At 41.8% G+C, this 18,328-nt stretch overlaps 1 protein-coding gene across 2 annotated transcripts in view; it reads left to right on the forward strand.

Moving 5' to 3' along the window:
- The window catches only part of itga7 (integrin, alpha 7), a 34,144-nt gene that overhangs the window by 14,535 nt on the left and 1,281 nt on the right, over nucleotides 1-18,328 (forward strand). Inside the window, exons 2-25 of one of the 2 annotated variants that reach the window (XM_086199765.1) lie at nucleotides 1,820-1,947; nucleotides 2,114-2,193; nucleotides 2,304-2,559; nucleotides 3,438-3,569; nucleotides 6,755-6,962; nucleotides 7,685-7,881; nucleotides 8,285-8,373; nucleotides 8,457-8,584; nucleotides 9,223-9,318; nucleotides 9,424-9,485; nucleotides 9,764-9,933; nucleotides 10,381-10,530; nucleotides 10,979-11,094; nucleotides 11,366-11,549; nucleotides 11,737-11,811; nucleotides 11,949-12,025; nucleotides 12,129-12,206; nucleotides 12,563-12,665; nucleotides 12,853-13,068; nucleotides 13,587-13,703; nucleotides 13,930-14,043; nucleotides 14,429-14,527; nucleotides 14,767-14,892; nucleotides 17,199-18,328. The exon at nucleotides 17,199-18,328 is cut by the window's right edge and continues 1,281 nt beyond it. In XM_086199765.1, coding sequence (XP_086055891.1) covers nucleotides 1,820-1,947; nucleotides 2,114-2,193; nucleotides 2,304-2,559; nucleotides 3,438-3,569; nucleotides 6,755-6,962; nucleotides 7,685-7,881; nucleotides 8,285-8,373; nucleotides 8,457-8,584; nucleotides 9,223-9,318; nucleotides 9,424-9,485; nucleotides 9,764-9,933; nucleotides 10,381-10,530; nucleotides 10,979-11,094; nucleotides 11,366-11,549; nucleotides 11,737-11,811; nucleotides 11,949-12,025; nucleotides 12,129-12,206; nucleotides 12,563-12,665; nucleotides 12,853-13,068; nucleotides 13,587-13,703; nucleotides 13,930-14,043; nucleotides 14,429-14,527; nucleotides 14,767-14,892; nucleotides 17,199-17,354 — 3,157 coding nt within the window. In that variant the 3' untranslated portion in view covers nucleotides 17,355-18,328. Of the gene's footprint in view, nucleotides 1-1,819; nucleotides 1,948-2,113; nucleotides 2,194-2,303; nucleotides 2,560-3,437; nucleotides 3,570-4,196; nucleotides 4,305-6,754; nucleotides 6,963-7,684; nucleotides 7,882-8,284; nucleotides 8,374-8,456; nucleotides 8,585-9,222; nucleotides 9,319-9,423; nucleotides 9,486-9,763; nucleotides 9,934-10,380; nucleotides 10,531-10,978; nucleotides 11,095-11,365; nucleotides 11,550-11,736; nucleotides 11,812-11,948; nucleotides 12,026-12,128; nucleotides 12,207-12,562; nucleotides 12,666-12,852; nucleotides 13,069-13,586; nucleotides 13,704-13,929; nucleotides 14,044-14,428; nucleotides 14,528-14,766; nucleotides 14,893-17,198 lie in introns of both variants that reach the window. The other variant, XM_086199766.1, reaches the window with a different exon arrangement.

The raw sequence follows: 18,328 nt of genomic DNA on the forward strand, positions 1-18,328 counted from the left end.
TGACAGTGTGTTTAGTAACCGCAGGATTTGAGCTGGAGTCGTTTACTGGTGTTTTCAGTGCCGTTGGACTCTGGGAAAGACCCATTCATTTACACCTGCCAGTGCAGAGTAAACACAGGTGTAATTAATAACTTTAATTATGGCCCTGTACCGTATACTGAAGTACTTGTGACATGCTCATTAGAACCAATGATCAATTTCATCTGTGTTAATCTGTCTGTTAAAGGTCAAAATGGCTGCTGAAAAGGGCCCGTTACACAGAAAATTACCAATTTTCAAGAAGTTAGTGGAGAGATGGAGAATGGTGCCAAGGCAGGACCCATTTCATTTTGGAGCAGATCGCAGGGTAGATCCTAGAATTGTGTTTGTTTGTTTTGCTTTTTTTTTATAATAACTTTGCTGCTCACAAAATTTTCCACAAACCTACAAATTTCCGGTCCCCCAAGTAACTTTTTAAGGAAAAGAAAAAAGAAGATACATTTCACATCATTTTCCTCCAAGTGACTGGCACAACCACCTGTCCCACAGTTAAGTGAGACCTACATTTTCGAGAAGGAATCTAAAAAGGGTCTTCTTCAATATGCTGCATTAAATACACTAGTAACACCATAAATACCCCCCCCAGCTCTCTGTGCTCAGCAGCAAAATATAGCAGTTATTCAAAATATAAAAATTTGCCTCACAAGTTTTACTAATAAGCCAGTTGCAGATGTGTCTCTCTGCTGAACTGCTTTTCACTCCATACAGACTAGGCAGTTATCATCACCATGGTAACCTCTGACTACAGTGGAAGCCCTCCAGTTGATTCAAATGTGCTGATTAGATTCCCTCTCTGATGCCTGTGCTGCGTACTTCTATTTGGACTAAATTTAGTGATATCGAACACGTTGTTACGTCATGTAGAGTTGTGTTTATTGAGCCAGTCAATGATGGGACCAGATTGCTGCTGCCCTCATTTATGACCATTTAAATTCATACATGGATATGTCAATCAAATCAAATGACTCTGGTCTCTGGGCATATTCATGACCTTCTAAGGAAATATAACTTGGATCATTGTTGATTCCTGCGCTCTCTGCCTGCACTTGTAACTGATGTTATAATTAGAGGGGTTAATGATGTCGCAGGAACAACACTAACACAGCTGTATGAGATTGTGCATGACAAAAATAATATGAGAGCAGACGATGAACAATGATCCCGCCTCCCGGAACAGCCAGCCACATGTGGCTGGTATCACGTCTGCAGGAAAGTTTTTCAGTGTTTAACCAAATTATAATAATTACATTTGATTTAATGGAATCTGTTCCTGTTTATGAACACAAACCTAAGTTTTATTATGGGGTTTGCAACGGTCGTTTGTTAGAGCTCCCCTTCCTCCATTTAACATCCACCAACACATCTACCCCCTCACTACTCTTCAAAGACAAGAATGGGATGACAATAAAATTAATAATAATCTGTAAATTTAAAATATAATCAGGGAAATAGTTACAGTTAAACAGTCTTACAGCATACCCGCGGCTATAAATGCATTCCTACGTTTAGGGAATTTCAAAATTTCATTTAATTCTAATCTAATGGAGCAACTTACATTGCTACAAAATAAGAGATAAAAGGATGCCTCTCCTCATAGACTTTTTTTTTTTTTCCAGTTTGGCCATAAACAACAAATTTAATCATAGTAGTTAAACTTGTTGGAACTGGTTTCAGATGACGTACAATTCATGGAACAAAGACTTATCATTCATGCCATGAGACACAGGAGGACACATCCATAATTTTTCTGTACGTTTAAATATCGCTGATGTTATTTTAGGATCCTGGTGGGGGCGCCGCAGGCTGCAGGGCAGGGCCTGTTGCGGGGCAGTAAGCCAGGAGCCCTGTTCAGGTGTCCAATCACACCAGAGGAGTACGACTGTGAAAGGGTGGATATCGATGGAGATGGTGAGTTGGGAATATTACTTCATTATCTAGACTCCCTGCAGTTTTCATTGCTGAGTTTAAAATGGTTTAAGCTTGACTTATTCTTCCATCTTGAAAAAAACCCCAAACAGTTCATTTGGTGGCTGTATGCTCTGAATGTGACATTTTTGTTTTTGTTTTCCCTCAGTGAGTAAGAGCAGGGAAAGCAAAGACAACCAGTGGCTCGGTGTTACTGTCAAGAGCCAGGGGATTGGAGGGAAGGTCGTGGTAAGTAAAGATCACATCATAAATTTTCTGTTTGGTGAATGAGAAATGTTGGATTGAATTCACACCCGGCCCTGTGTTTACCTAAAACATACCTCCGCGTCCCTCCACAGACCTGCGCTCACCTGTATGAGCTCAGGCAGCGCGTGAATCAACCCTCAGAGACGCGTGACCCCATTGGACGATGCTACGTCCTGAGTGAAGACTTAACCGAGCGGGATGACCTGGATGGAGGGGAGTGGAAGTTCTGTGAGGGACGACCGCAGGGACATGAGCAGTTTGGCTTCTGTCAGCAGGGTCTGTCTGTCAGTTTCACCCCAGACAACAACTTCATTCTCTTTGGAGCTCCAGGAACTTACAACTGGAAAGGTATGGAGTCTGCTTGGCCCGTTGAAGGCTGGATCATAGCAAGACAAAATCATAGAGAAATGGAACAGGCCACTCTTGATTCCAGAATTTTATCAAGGGAATGGATGATCATATTCAAATGATTTCATGTCATTTCTCTGCTCTAATCTTGAATTATTCACTGATTTAGATGCCATGCTTACTGTTGACCTCTCACAGTGGACTGTACATTTTGAAGCTTTATTACGGAACCTTGTGTCTTGTCATTGGACTTTCAGTGTTTCAGCTTTGCTCTGACAAACATTCGCAAAGTTCGTAGAACTGCATGATGAAGCTACTTATCCACATGCACGTCTGCATAACTAAGCAGGCTCTTCCCGTAGAGGATGCTCAGTACGCTTCCTCCTGGCAGCGCAGGAAAGACACTCAGAGAGATTTACCTGGTGGGGATGAGGTCAGCCCATTGTGAGAACTCATTTGGCGAGGTCTTGAATTTAAGGTGGTACATTTGTATGAACAATAGATGCACTGTATCTTTTACTTTAGAGAAGCAAACCAATCTGTTAAGGAAATCTAATTTATTTAGAAATCTCAGCTCATGATTGGGAGAGCAGTGGCAAGCGCTTAATCAAAGGATGCAGTTTACCACACATGGTCAATACAGTGCTTCACTGCATCACAGCAAACATGGTGTGTGAATGTTATGGTTGAGTTTCTGAATTCACTCTGAAAGCACAGCTGCCACCTCAGTTTCAGCTCCATCATCACAAGTGTAGAGATTTAGATGAACAGATGCTGTTGTTTGTGTGTGTGTGTGTGTGTGTGTCTCGTGTGCAGCATGTATGAGCGTGCCAATGTTTATTATTACTGTGCTGTGGCCTCACATATTTCCATTCCAGGTGAAATGCGTGTCCAACTCCTAAACCAGACTCTGCTTGACCTCGGTTACTATGACGACGGACCCTACGAGGTGGCAGATCAGAAACAACTTAATGCCCAGCTCATCCCTGTGCCTTCTCACAGTTACCTGGGTAGGAGTCGCCCTCCCTGCTCACTGCTGCCTGTGCACAGGAGAGGAAGAGAGGGCCAGGGGGGATGGCACCATGGCTCGTACAGTACCCTAACATGGCCAACGCCAAGCACTGCCAAACTGGCCCAGACAGAAACACAAGTCATTCCTCAGTGATTGTTCTATCAGTATGTGAGTTACTGAATCTGGCTCCATATTTTGAACCCATTCCTCTGTGGAAATGGTCAACATTTTCTCCTGGTGTGACATGAATACTTATGATGCCAGTATTTGTGGCTTGCCTTCTTTCCAAGGTAGACAGGGAACATATTTATCACCCTGGTTCCATCTGCTGTTCGCTTCTACAAGTGAGGCACAGGAAAACATGTCAGCGTACAGTCTGAGCCATGAAACGCTGTTTCTCCACCAGGGACCCAGCGGTTTTTGCGGGAAAAACTGCTGCGCCACCTCAAAGACGAAACATCAATCAGTCAATCACAGCCTGTCTCACCTGCACCTTCGTCTCCCCCTTTTTTCTCTCTTTTCACTCTTTTCTCCCCCCTTCACCATTTCAACACCCCATCACTCCCCTCCCACATCCTTCCCTCCTTCTCTTTTCCTGTCTTCCTTTTCCTGTCTCGGGCCTTAGGGCTCTTGTTCATGGCTAGCCCAGTTGAAGATGCGCTGCTGTACAAAACTCTGGAGCCCGCCAGCCGGCCAACACCTTTTGAGGATGTAGCTCATAATAGCTACTTAGGTTTGTAGGCGTGAGGTGTTATTGTTTTGACCGGACTGGACTTGTAGTGGAAGTTGTCCAACACTTTTATTCATCTTCCTCTCTCTGCTAATTCTACCAGGTGTCTTCCTACTGTATATAGATTTTTAATCTCTGTTTGTTTGGGACACAATGTGGGACAACTTTACTGTTCATAAGAGACAGCCATCAAAAATGTAGTTTAAACTTTGTCTAATTTAATTTAATTTAATTATTTTATTTAATTTAATTTCTTCTGCCACCGACTAGCTGCTGACTCGGCGGATGGCTGTCTCTTGTAGCAGTTTGTCTGTGCTGTCTGTAGACCTCTGCCGTCTCTAGTCTGCATGTGTGTGTCCGAAGCTTTCAGGGTATCTTGGTGGTAGCGTTCTTGTCCATTGTTGTAGATCTACTAAAACTTTTTACTAGTGTAACCGTTTGACTGGTATAACTCTCACAGACAGGCGTATCGGAAAGATTTTGGCTGAAGCTTTGTCATTAATCTCTTGGTATTTTCCCATCGTCGACACATCGTCTGCTCAACAGAACCTATTTATTGTTTATTGCGGGTTCTGGTCATTACTTTCCACTGAATGGGTGGACCTACTATAAATCTCTTTGTTCACATGCCTTCAGGCCTGCTTACCCTCCCGCTCTCTCCATGTTGAGCCATCTCCTTGGCAACACTAATGCCCACATGACATCTTAGCCTTCATTTATAACTGACATGCTTCCATTGATCCTAATACAACACACCTTTGCATGCTAACTAAAATTACAGAGACGCTGCTGTAGCGATTTCTTATTACTAATTCTCAACTATGTATAAATCCTACTGTACATATATCACATGATTCCTGTAGTTTTCTGTTACAGCATTAGACACAATCAACAAGAACAGTGGTTTGTTGAATAGAGGCAGGGTCGCTAAGTGGCTTCATCCAACAGGTGACAAAACGTTAACTGCAGCAAAACAATTTGGTGAAAAAAGCCTGGTGTTCAATGTTTTATAACATCAACTCTCTATTCTGAAAAAAACATCTCTGCCCATCATCTTTTGTAAATTGTTATCAAAAAAGAAAAAAAAAGAGCACAAAAAAACACCAAAGGAGTTTATTATTTTTTATTTATTCTTGATCATATTTCAGTTTCTAGTTGTTGAAAAAAAATCAGGCTGCTGGGATGAACGGAAAAACAGCTGTGAAAACAGTGAAATAGTAAAGTCAGTTAAATCATAAAAATGCTTAGTAATATTATATATAATAATATAATATAAATAATATATAGAATATATAGAATATTAGTAATTTACTTTTTTAAAAGTTTGGTAACAAAATGGAGTGAATCTGAGCTTAGAGAAAAAAATGACCATTCAGTTTTGATTAAATAAAAACTTGACACATCACAAGAATTAAAAAAAAGAAGATACTTTTGGAGGTAAACAGAAACTTGCAGAAAGATATTCTACACCACAGGAGAAGGGACCAAATGGAGCCTTAGAGACTTAAAGAGCAAAAACATTGTAATGGCTCCCGTTAAAAAAAGAAACTCTTTGGTTCATGAAATAAGCTGACACAGTTTATTAAAATGACCAATGCTGGTTCATGCTGTAAAACTGTTACAAGGTCATGTTGTTAACTGGCCTGTTTGCAGAATTAAGCTTCCATCCCTGGTTTAGTTTTACAGCGATGCTATTTCTAGCGAGCGCGTGTGTAAAAAGCCACCATGTGTGGCGAAGGTAGCTTCTCCCCTCTGATGCAGGCTGTTGCATTCCACACCTGCCACCATGAAGCTGCTCAGCGTTTGTCTCTGTTTTGTCTCCTTCTGCATGTTTACTCAGCACTACTACACGTCTCCACAACCCGTTGCATGTTTTAGATTAGTGAAGCAACTGCATGCGGTCTTGAACATGATGTCTTGTTTTCTTACTGCGTGGTAAGAAGATTTCACAACACACACGCAAACACACCTCCCCCTTCCACTCCCTTTTTCCCTATCTGATTTATATGCAAGCACATCCTCACATTCCTGTACACACTCACACACAAGATGCTTGCAAAGACTACAAAGGAGAAGAAGCTTTAGGTTATAAATCTGATTAATGTGCGCCCACTACGTTCACATACTGCTGTCACTGAAGGCAGCTGATGCAGAGCTGTTGCATCATGAATCTTGTGAGTGAGTTAGAGAAAAGGCACTAGACCTCCCTCTGTTAATATCAAAATCAGGCCTTCTCCTTTTTGCTAGTAGACACACAACCATTCGCTCGCCTAGCAGAGCATGCAGGACACATAGACCCATCACCAGTTTGGCATAAAATCAATAGTCACTTTAGACACACATTTCATTAGCAAGAAGATGAACAGAACATGCTGCACTAACAGAAGCTCCCATGGTCAATAGTAACCCCTGACCCTTTCTGCTCCTCCGTCCTGGCTGTCTTCTTCTTCCAGGGTTCTCTGTAGATTCGGCCATGGGAATAATGAGTCTTGGAGAGCTGACCTTTGTGGCTGGTGCACCCAGGGCTAATCACACTGGGGCAGTGCTGCTGCTGCGGAAGGACAACGTTTATCGGCTAGTACCGCAGCACATTTTCTGGGGAGAGGAGCTGGCGTCATCGTTCGGCTATTCAATAGCTACTACGGATCTCAACAAAGATGGGTGAGAGATAATGAAACAGAGGAGACGATGATATAAATGAGAGTGGGTGCACAGTTGCCACAAAACCATTAAAAACCCAACAAGGATAGAATTAAACTCATCCTCCCGTTCCTTACATCTCTTGGTTAGTAACTCACGGCTCGCTGCAGATCGATGTCTCTAACACTTAAAAGTGTGTGTAAGAATGATTTGTAACATCATTGCTTAGAACTGGTACCCAGCTCAATGCTTTATAAGAGTACCAGCCATGATACGTCACTATTGTCAAGTAGCGATTCACAAGTAAGAACATGTTACATCACCCCTATAGGAATGCCATGAGCCAAAAGCAGTCTCAAGTATAGTTACGCTTTTCAGATTTGATGCAAACAACATCAACATCATGCAACTAGTTTGAGGAAACGCCTGGTCAAACAACACATGTCTGAATGTTGAAGAGTGTAACCTGCCATTTGGGATTTCAACTATTGGACATATATATATATATATATATATATATATATATATATATATATATATATATATATATATATATATATATATATAAAAAAGGATAGCTGAGCAAAGGTGCCAATTTCCAGATATGGATACCGGCACATAATCAGTTCAGCTGGAAATGTTACATCTTAATATGGGAAGCAAACCAAAACACAACATGTTGTAGGTTATTAAATGTGTAATTTTTTTTTTTTTTTAATCGCCAACTCTATTCCTGACCTAAGCTGGACTGACCTGATCGTGGGAGCTCCTAACTTTTTTGACCGCAAAGCAGAGATTGGCGGTGCAGTTTATGTGTACCTGAACCCCTTTGGCCACTGGGACGATCAGGCTCGACCGATCCGCCTCAATGGTACCTATGATTCCATGTTTGGCATGACGGTCAGCAACATCGGAGATGTGGACCAGGATGGATATCAAGGTGAGAGCAATATGTGTTCGCACAGAAGCCCTGTACCTGCCAGTGTTGGGAAAATGAGAATGATGACTACAAGGTGTGGATGAAAGTTGATTGCTGCTTTTTGTTGGGTGAATAATTCAGGTAAATTCCTGCAGAAACAAATCTAATATGCCAGAGAAACGAATAAAGACCAAATTCTTTAAAAAAAATTGATTTTTTTCTGATAAAGGAGAAAAAACAGTAAAGTGTATTTTTTTTTTCAACGCATGCCTTCTCTGTTTATAGTGGGATTTCTGTATATTGATGAAGTGAATGCTGCTTGGCTTCATGTTCTCATCATTCAAATGTATATTGTGCCCTGAACCACATGTTTAGCTCCAGTCACGCACAGGTCTAACACTCAGTCGATCCTCCTGGTGTGCAGATATTGCTGTTGGAGCTCCATTTGATGGAGACGGAAAGGTTTACATCTACAGAGGCTCAGAATCGGGAATTGAAACGAAACCTGCTCAGGTGAGTGATGAGATGCATTCAGCAGATTATTAATGCTTTAACAGGAAAGAGAATAAATAAAAGTAATGTCTTTATACCATCAGGTGTTGGACGGCCAAGACTTTGACGTGAAACGTTTTGGATACTCCATTTCAGGCGGTTTGGATGTTGATAAGAATCACTATCCAGACATTGCAGTGGGCTCTCTGAATGACTCAGTGGTTCTCTTCAGGTAAGAAGTGTTTGAAAATCCTGATTAGATCATGGAAAGGATTGCCATAACACACTTGACCATGGCGCTCTCACAAAGATATGTTTGTACCAAATATTTATTGCTACCATGTCACATAATATGTTAAAATTACACAGCAGCTCCATGGAAGCCATTTGAGTCTTTTCATGCAGCTTCTGGAAACTTCAACCTTCTTCATGATGTTTTCCTAACCTAAATCAAGTGTTTCTGTGCTGAAATCCTACAAGCTTCTTAAAGCATTACTTGTATATTTTGCCTTTCAAGTACTCACAAACAGCAGTTTTGAGCTCATCAAATGTTTTTTTCCTCGCCTGTATGACTTTGTAAGTCCAGAATACAGAAAATGCCTGCCGCACTTTTAGTCCTAAGAGGTCGTGGTCATCTTGGTCGTCATTTCACATATTTCTCTGAGATGAGGTTCGAATTGATGCATAACATATAAAGGCCCAAGTGTTCCTCTTTACATATTTTCAAATATAAAAATCAGGATATCTAAGCAGACTTTAACGATACAAATGTAATTCAGGCAGTAGAATTCTTTCTGCTTCCTGAATATCCTTTCAACCATCAGTTAATCTTACTTTTTCTACCCACACACACACATTTTTGTCCCCAAGGTCTCGTCCAGTCATCCATGTGTTCAGAGATGTTTCTGTAGATCCTCAGTACATCGATCTGGAGCAGCACAACTGTAAGGGTCGAGATGGAGTCTGGTAAGCACTGATACTACAAACCAGCTGTTTCTTCTTCAAAATCTTATCAAAAGAGCACTAACACGTGTCAAATGTTTCACTGGTCACTCTCTGACTTTTTTTTAGCATGGAGGTTAAGGCCTGCTTCATTTTCACGGCCCACCCAGCTCACTACTCACCTCACATAAGTAAGTCTCACCATTTTTCTTCTTCATATCATCCATCTGAGTGACGTCATTTTCTATTTGCATTGTAACCTCACATGTGTGGTAACACTAGAAAGAATTAAATCACAGCTGCACAATACTGTATTCCCTTAGAAGGGGTCTTAATATACCTTCTGCCCCTGGTGGGCTCTGTAAGTGCTCTCCGTGTGTGTCCTGACATTTGTGTTCCATTCCTCTCTCTCTCTCTCTCTCTCTCTCTCTCTCTCTCTCTCTCTCTCTCTTTCTGCACCTCTTTCAAGCCCTGGTGGTACACTTTGAAGCTGACACCGAACGTAGGAAGCTTGGTCTTCCGCATCGCGTTAACTTCCTGGGGCGCAGTTCCCTAGAGCCTGAGTACACTCAGACCGAAGAGGTGGAGCTGAAGAACCAGCATTTCCCTGCATGCACCTCTGCTGTCTTCCAGATCAATGTCAGTGAGATTAAAACAATCTATAATAAACTTTTTCTTTTCTTTGGAGCCAAATGTACAATGCATTTTTTTTTAACATAATTTGGTGACCTTAAAGTCAGACTGAAAAGAAATATCCATTAATCCTTGGTCACATTATCCACCCATACAACAATATACAGTATGACTAAAAATGTTTTTGTCCTTTGAATTTTTGGATCAAAATCCAGTGGGTATATTAATATATTCAGATCATGTGCCAGGCATTTTACTAAGAGCTGCTGCAGCAAATAGCAGGAGAATGCAAACACTGCTTTCCCATCTGTATTTATAGTTTAGGTACAGCCACGTTTCACCGTGACCATACATTTTCCCCCACCATCATTTCCTGACACAACAGTGAGACACTCTCAACCTGCCGTTACAAATGGACTTCTCTATGTGGCTCTTGTTCTTTCTCCCATGCAGGAGAACATTGGTGACAAACTGCGTCCCATCTCCTTGGCGATAACCCATACGATCAAGCCTGTTCCACCACGCAGGCACTCAGCTGCCAAGAGACTGGAGAAACTGGCTCCTGTACTCAGTCTCACCCCATCTAACACGCTGCTCTCTGAGGTCAGTTCCAAAATAGATAATCGTTTAATATTTAAAAAGGTCACAGCTTTGACACATCGCTTTTTTAAACTTTTGGATCTGTAAAATGTTTCAAGTAAAAGCTGAACACAGAAAAATCATTAAATACTCGGCTTAGATACTGATTCCGCAATACAATACGCTCGTTTTTGTTGATCAGGACGGTTTTATGTAGATGTGACAGCTTACTGAATGATTTCAGATTTGGGAGTTGGTTCTTTCTGTTTTAGAGCTGCGAGAGAAATTAAAATATATTCAGAAAGTTAATTTAGCTGAGGCTTTTTTTTTTATTACCCTCTCACACACACCCTGCATCAATGGTTTTGCATTCTCAGCACTTGGTGGCTATTTTAGCCGTAATGATCCAGATTTAGCATACATTCCATTTGATACTCCAAACATAAACATCTGTGTCATTTTCCCACCAAAGGTGAATTTCCTGCGGGAAGGATGCGGCCCCGACAAAATCTGTCAGAGCAACTTGAAACTAAGCTACCGGTTTGGAACGAGAACCCTGACCTCTGACCTCTTCACCCCTCTGCCAACGTTAGTATCCCCATAGCTCACCCTGTTGCTTGGATGTTCTTAACTGTTGTCCGAGAAACTGTTGCCTACCAACCCACACCCCAATGACATACTTTGAATAATATGTGTATCCATATACAACTTATTGTTTCTCTTTAGGTGACAGTTGTATTGATTATTGATCAGTATAGTCATGTTAGTAGATGAAAAATAAATATAATTTGTATGTGTTGATGTAAAACTTTTGAAGACTTTACCTCCCTCGTCATTGATTTTCCCTGTGTTCATGCAGAGATGAGGATGACGTGCCGGTGTTCTCCCTGTCCGACCAGCGGCTGGTGGTGTTGGAGATCACCGTCACCAACATGCCCTCTGACCCGCTTCACCCGGATGATGGAGATGATGCCCACGCTGCTCAGCTGCTCCTCTCACTGCCAAAACCACTGTCGTATGGCGGCTCCAGGGGACCGCCACAGGTATTTAAACTTCAATCAGAATATCATCGGGATCATTTAGAACAGGAATTCATCTTTGCCTCAGACTAACAGTTAAACATAGTAACACCTGTGATGCGAATGGTTCAACTGTATGGTGATATTGAACTGTGCTTTTCCCTGATATTGTTATGTTGCTAATAAACTTTGGTATCCTGGCTGAATGTAGATGAGGTGTCAAGCCAACCAGAATGGCTCCCAAGTGGAATGTGACCTGGGAAATCCAATGAAACGAGACACTAAGGTGGGACGTTCAGTCGTAAAGATTGATTAAAAGATGAAACTTGGATATCTTGATCCAGTTTCCTGCAGCATCCTGTCACGCCTTTGTGGTATTAGTCCTGTTTTATGACTGATGTTGACTGAATGTGTCCTTTTCAGCTTACATTCTCCATCAACCTTAGCACAAACATCACAATCGAGACCACTCAGTTGATGGTGGATATGCTACTGACTACGTGAGTCTTATACATTGAAAACTCCAAAATGTCAATCATCACTTTATCACGGAAATGAAATGATGAACCATCTGGCGTTTCGTCTTGTTTTTTTTGTTCACAGTATCAGCGAGCAACCTGACCTGGTCCCTGTTAAAGCGTTCGCTAAAGTTGTGATAGAGCTCCCTCTGTCTGTCAGTGGGTGAGTGAAACGTGTCTGTGTCTTGCAAAAGACATTTGGTCATTGGTTCATTGGCTTTATGGCCACACGTCAAATGAATGAAATTAAGAGAATATTCAATAGCAAAATGTCAGCGCTGTAATTGATTCAGAGATATGTCATTGTATTATTACTGATGCTGGAGATGTTGTTGTACATTTATAAAGTGAGTTGAGATAACATCCGTTCAGTTGGTGCTCTACAAATAAATGTGATAATAATTTGATTGACACAGGCTTAGGCTTGCTGGGAGACACACACTTTCAGCCATATGAAGGAAGGTGTGTGAGTGTGTGTGCAGCTGTCTGACCGACCGGTGTGATTGTGTTTTTCCGTAGACTGGCTCGTCCTCACCAGCTGTTCTTCAGCGGCGTCGTGAGGGGAGAGAGCGCCATGACGAGTCTTGAGGACATCGGCAGCCCTGTCGATGTTGAGTTTGTGGTGAGGAACATGAGTGTGTGTGTCAGAGGCGGGCTTATTTTACTCCGTGAGCATGTGTACATACTGATAGAGCTGGGGAAAAGCACATCATAATATAATGTGCCAAAATTGAACAAAATATATATTTATTACAACAAAAATCTGCCATAAAGAATAAACACTTTCCTCATCTATTTCCTTCTTTCAGGTCGCTAACCCGGGTCAGCCACTGCAGACCTTTGGCTCCGCCTTCCTCAACATCATGTGGCCATATGAACTGTCCAACGGCAAATGGCTGCTGTACCCTACTAGCCTGAATTTTGAGGGTCACTCAGACACACACTGCACCCCGACAGAGGCCTTGAATCCTCTGAAGCTACACAGCTCAGTGCATGTAGAGCCGCCACAGACTGTCAATCACACGGTAAGCAATGCAGTTAATATCTCATCCTTTAAAAAAAAAAAAACTTTATTATTATTGATATTATTATTAATAGTAGCAGATATGTTCAATGATGAATGAAGCGTGTCAGTAAAATACTTGTTTCCCCTTAGAATTTATAATTTCAACAATCTGTAAGATTGTTTTCTGTTTTTTTGGGGGTAATTTTCTCTTTTTCTTGCTTCTTGCTTTTGAGGCAACTTCATGCCATTTTCAGGTTAGCTAATTTTCAGGGCCTTTTCCAATGTTTTTGAGAGAAAATGGATTTCTTTTGGAAACAATTGATTAGCAAATGACAACAAGTGATAATAATTTACTTACTGTTTTAAAACAAAACAAGGCAAACGTGTTATCATATGAGTTCAACTTCACTGCATACCAACATCATGTTCCTGGTCACACGAGAAGACTTTGACATCATGTCCATGTTCAATTTAATGCTTTTTGTTCAAAAATCTGTAGTAACTGAGCCATATCTGCATGTAACCACACACCACCAGGCTGAACGTACACGCCGCTCTTACCCAGAAGATGAAGGACCAGTGATGACAAAAGGCAGCGTGGGACGAACCACGCCGGCTGTGGCAGCTTCAGAGAGACGCAAGTCACTGAAATTGGTGAGAGGGCTGGAGGGACAAAGAGAGAGGGTGGGAAGATAGAGAGATTGGAGAAGAGGGAAGGGAGGAAATAATGCACATCTGTTCATTCATACTGGCAAATGAATCCCTTATAATGTAGCTGCAGTGACATACAGTATATGTGATGATTTTGTGACTGTGTGTGCTCTTCTAAATTAATTTGGAAACACTTCCCAGAGTTCTCACTTGTCACCTCATCTCTCAGGATTGTCTCTTGGGGTCAGCTCGCTGTGTGCTCTTCCAGTGCCCCCTCCACAGCTTCTCCGGCCAAGCTGTCCTCAAGATCCACGCCAAGCTGTGGAACAGCAGCTTCATCGAGGTAAAATATTCAGCCTTCATCTGTTACTTCACGGCACTCCATCCCAGCGTCGGTTAAACAGTTGCACCACAGTTACTCTAAGCACTTTTACTGTAAGGTTCAATTTGTAGCTGACAAAACGAAGCCAAATAAAGAAATACATGCACACTAATGCATGATAACTGCCAGTGAGCAAACTGTGGAAGCAGCTGCCAGCTTTGATCACAGAACGCGATGTGGATGTTGCGTCATGTCGGACTGCATTTAAGTTAATTGCAAGTTCAATCATATTGAATATGCTTAAAGTATCATCAGTTTCAATGAGTCTACAAACTGGTTCTCTCTCTCTCTCTCTCTCTCTCACTCTCTCTCTCTCTCTCTCTCTCTCTCTCTCTCTCTCTCTCAGGAGTTCTCAGCGGTTAGCGCTCTTGAGCTGCTGATCAGAGCAAACATCACCGTGAAGTCCAGCATCAAACACCTGCTCCTGAAGGATGCTGCTGCTCAGGTCCTCAGCTCTATAGGGCTGTCATCATATCAGACTTCACTACACGGCTGTCATATAGTCATGCTCTCTCTCTCTCTTCCTCCCTCCCTCTCTCTCTCTCTCTCCTTTTCAATTAAGCCTTACTAGCAGTAGCTGAAGTCAGACAAATATCAAGGATAATTCAGCAAAACTTACTGTCACTAATGTAGTGTGATGACGAGGCCTGCCTCACCTTGATCTGGTTCTCCCTTCATCTCCAGGTTCCAGTGATGATCTACCCTGAGCCTGGTCTTACTGATCAGTACTGGATCCCCTGGTGGATCATTGTCATTGCTGTCCTGGCAGGCATCCTTCTGTTGACTTTTCTGGTCGGCATACTGTGGACGGTAAAACACCTATCTCTTACTTGTACCCTCTAAAACTGCATTTTCAAACATCAAATATAAAGAGTGTTTGGTCATGATATAAAAATCTTCAAGGCCATATTGATAAAAGCACTTCAGGGCACGAACATATGCTTCATTCCTGTCACTCCACTGCATTTACTGTCATTTTCCAGTCTGGTTGAATTTTCTATGTGCGTTGTACTGTTGGATAGTCATTTCATTCCTCCAGCTCACTCTCATCTGTTCCTTTCCTCCTTTTTACATGTGCTTGTCCTCTCTCTTTTTTGTCTTCTCTCAATTCCATCTGGGGATCCTCTCTTAAATCCCTTGTCCTATTGTTTTCCCACCTCCCTGTGGTCATCTTGTGCCCCAGTGTGGCTTCTTCAAACGCAGCAAGCCACGCCCACACTATGAGACGGAGTACCACCATGCCCATTTGGGGGTCCAACCCTCGGAGGTGGAGAAGCAGGCCTCAGAACTATAATGATAAAGAATTTAAGTCTGGCCTGCTCTCCCCTCCTCTTCCTCCCTCCTAGCGGTAAACTCCTCACACACAGTTGTTGTTGCTCACCCCTCTGTGGTGTGGCTGGTGGTTTTCACTATCACTGAAGCTTGTAAGATGACACCCAAACCCAAATGCATCGATGAATTGGGATGATGAATGAGTGGGAGCTCACCCAGCATAGTGAGGTTGCATTCACACCTGAAGTTCCACGGACTTGAAGTCGCAAAGTTTTTACTCAACTTATTATGCCCTAAAGACTAGAAATGCATTTTATACTAAAATATTCATAAAGAATGTAGGAGGCATTAAAATGCAATGAAGAGATGGTCCTGATTTGGAGTCCTGAGGTCACCAGGAACTTCCCCAAATTGCAGCTTCAGTTGAACACTCAGAGCATCCAGGACCAGCCTCCATACAGGGAGTAAGCTAGTCTTTTAATTACATGTGCAAACCCTCCAATTGTAGTTAGCTCTGAAATGAAGTAATGGCAGGTTTCTCAGTCAGGTTACAAGCTAATTAACCAGCAGCAGAGTGGAGCAGTGAGGCACAGCCTGTGTTTTGTGTCAGTTAAAAAAGATTAAATTTTAACAAAGCTAGGGTCTTTCACAGGGCTGCAGTGCGTAGAGAAACACAGACCGTGGCGTCTTTTTTTTGCCCCAATCAAACATTTGGCCCGTACCGCATCATACAGGCTAACCATTCACTGTTGCTGGCAACAATATGATCTTTTGTTGTATGGAAACCTCATCCTTTATGCAGCTTTTATTCTCCTGAACGCCACCCAGCCACCTCCACCTCAGGGCTTTGAGATGCCTGCTGTGCTGTGTGTTGTGCTCTTGCTGTTACTGATGATAATCTTCACTCGCTCATTCTGGCATCCCTCTAAAAAAAGGAATATTCATCGACTGATTTGCTTGTCACAGTTTATTAGCGTCGTACCAGCATGGCATGATCAACTGGTCGCACACAGATGCCAGAATGAACTTTGATTAGGATCAGACTTTGTGTTTCTTCTTGTGCATTTATATTAACGGCACATTTGTTGGTTTGTTCATCTACACCACTTCAGCGTTTCTGCTTGTTGGTTGATGTCTCCTTTAATAAAAATAGAAAACTCAGGAATCATCGCTTTACTTCTCATGATCTGAGATGATCGAGAGAAGATGTTAGTTTGCTGGAAAAAATGAGCTGACTTGAAACAAGACATGAAATATTAACTAGCCGATGCTGGCAATATTACGGAGTAAAAACATTTCAGTGTCGATGTATTGACCAAGATGAACTGGCGAATGTCTTAACTATGACTGAATTCTGTTTAACTGCATGAGTCATGCATTTTGATCTGTGGAGTAAAGAGTCACAAGGTGAACCTGTTTCAACGTATCTGGTGGTTTTATATAAACTTTTTTTTTTCATCGCTGCTTCTGCTTATACGGAGGACCAAAACTACCAAAATCATAAATATATAATCAGTAATTGTATAATGAATAGATTAATATGCCACCACGTACACTCAGTAGTTTCCCTATTTTTTTTTTTTTATGAATTCCCAAAATTTACATAACGGTAAAGAAATACAGAAGCACATTAGCAACATCAAAATATTAATAGAAATAAGATCAGCCAACATTTGTGCCGATATGACCCATCCGTCAGAGGCAATGAAATCTGACGATATTAAGGCCAAAACTTCAGGTGATCAGCAACAATATTCATAGATGTACCATCAGTTAATTCTGTTCATTTCTTCCTTTCATTTCCCTCTGCCCATTCGCTCCTCCGTCCATCCTGCGGCCGACAGTGTGGCTTCTTCCGACGGGCGCACTACAAAGACAAACTGCCTCAGCACCACGCGGTGAAGATCCCTCGCCAGGACCGGCCACAGTTCCAGACTGAGAAGTCTGGAATTGTTCATAAAAAGGAATGGGCCACACACTGGAGCGACGGGACCTCGTAACTCGCTTTCAAGCACTGACTGACTGATTTCATTCAAATCACCATGTGTGACACTCATTCTGTCTTTGTGTAGGAACTAACAGACTAAAAAGAAGTACACATGGTTTATTATGACAGACTGTGCACTGCACTGCATCAGCACTGTTCCACTATCTATGTCTGTACTCCCCCGAACTGCAGCCCACAGACGTCTGCTTATAAAAACCAATATATCAAATCAATATTCTCCAGCAAACACAACACTTGAACCAGTCTAGCTGCTCGATCTGTTTCATAGCCTCACTGTCAACCATACTGAATCAGAACAGAGAATAGATGATCACACGCAAACACATGCATGAACACACAGTATAATATTAGATACACACAGATGTACTGATGAAGAAGACACTGCCCGTGATGAAGACTACTTTCTGCCTTAACTGCTATAACATAAACTACTCATATGGGCAGTGAGAACAGGTTTTTTAATCCGGCTGACATTTTGGAGCTTCCTTGTAGTAGCACTGGTAAATACTGGGACAATATCAGTAAGATGATGGCTCCATGCTGGCTAAAAAAGTGGTTTGAAAAAACTTTTTTTCTTGTATAAACTTAACACAAGGGGGAAAAAAACGAATTCTTAAAGAGGAACATTGTGAATTTATGGCATGGCGTTTTGAATATTGTTGATCTATCAAACCACCGTGTGGCTGGTGACAGTCGTGACTGCAGCACTGTTGCTGCATGGAAACCAAATATGTCAGAGAAGTAAAGCCATATTTAGAATGTGGTTTGCCTATCAGTTGAACTTTAAGAACCAAACATTGATTTTTAGATTGATGTCCTGGTTCTGTCGGGTAAAAAAAAAAAAGTCCCAAAAAAGGATTATTGATGTGAAAACGCATGTGTCTGAAATGAATTTTATTCAAATATATGACAGAAGTTGACGGTAATTCATAAGATTTCCAAGTTATATTTTTTAGCTGAGGTAAA

This window comes from Aulostomus chinensis, chromosome 3 (genome assembly GCF_037954235.1).
Source record: "Aulostomus chinensis isolate RoL2024-O1b breed Wild chromosome 3, RoL_Achi_v1.0, whole genome shotgun sequence".
Taxonomy (NCBI): Eukaryota; Metazoa; Chordata; class Actinopteri; order Syngnathiformes; family Aulostomidae; genus Aulostomus; species Aulostomus chinensis.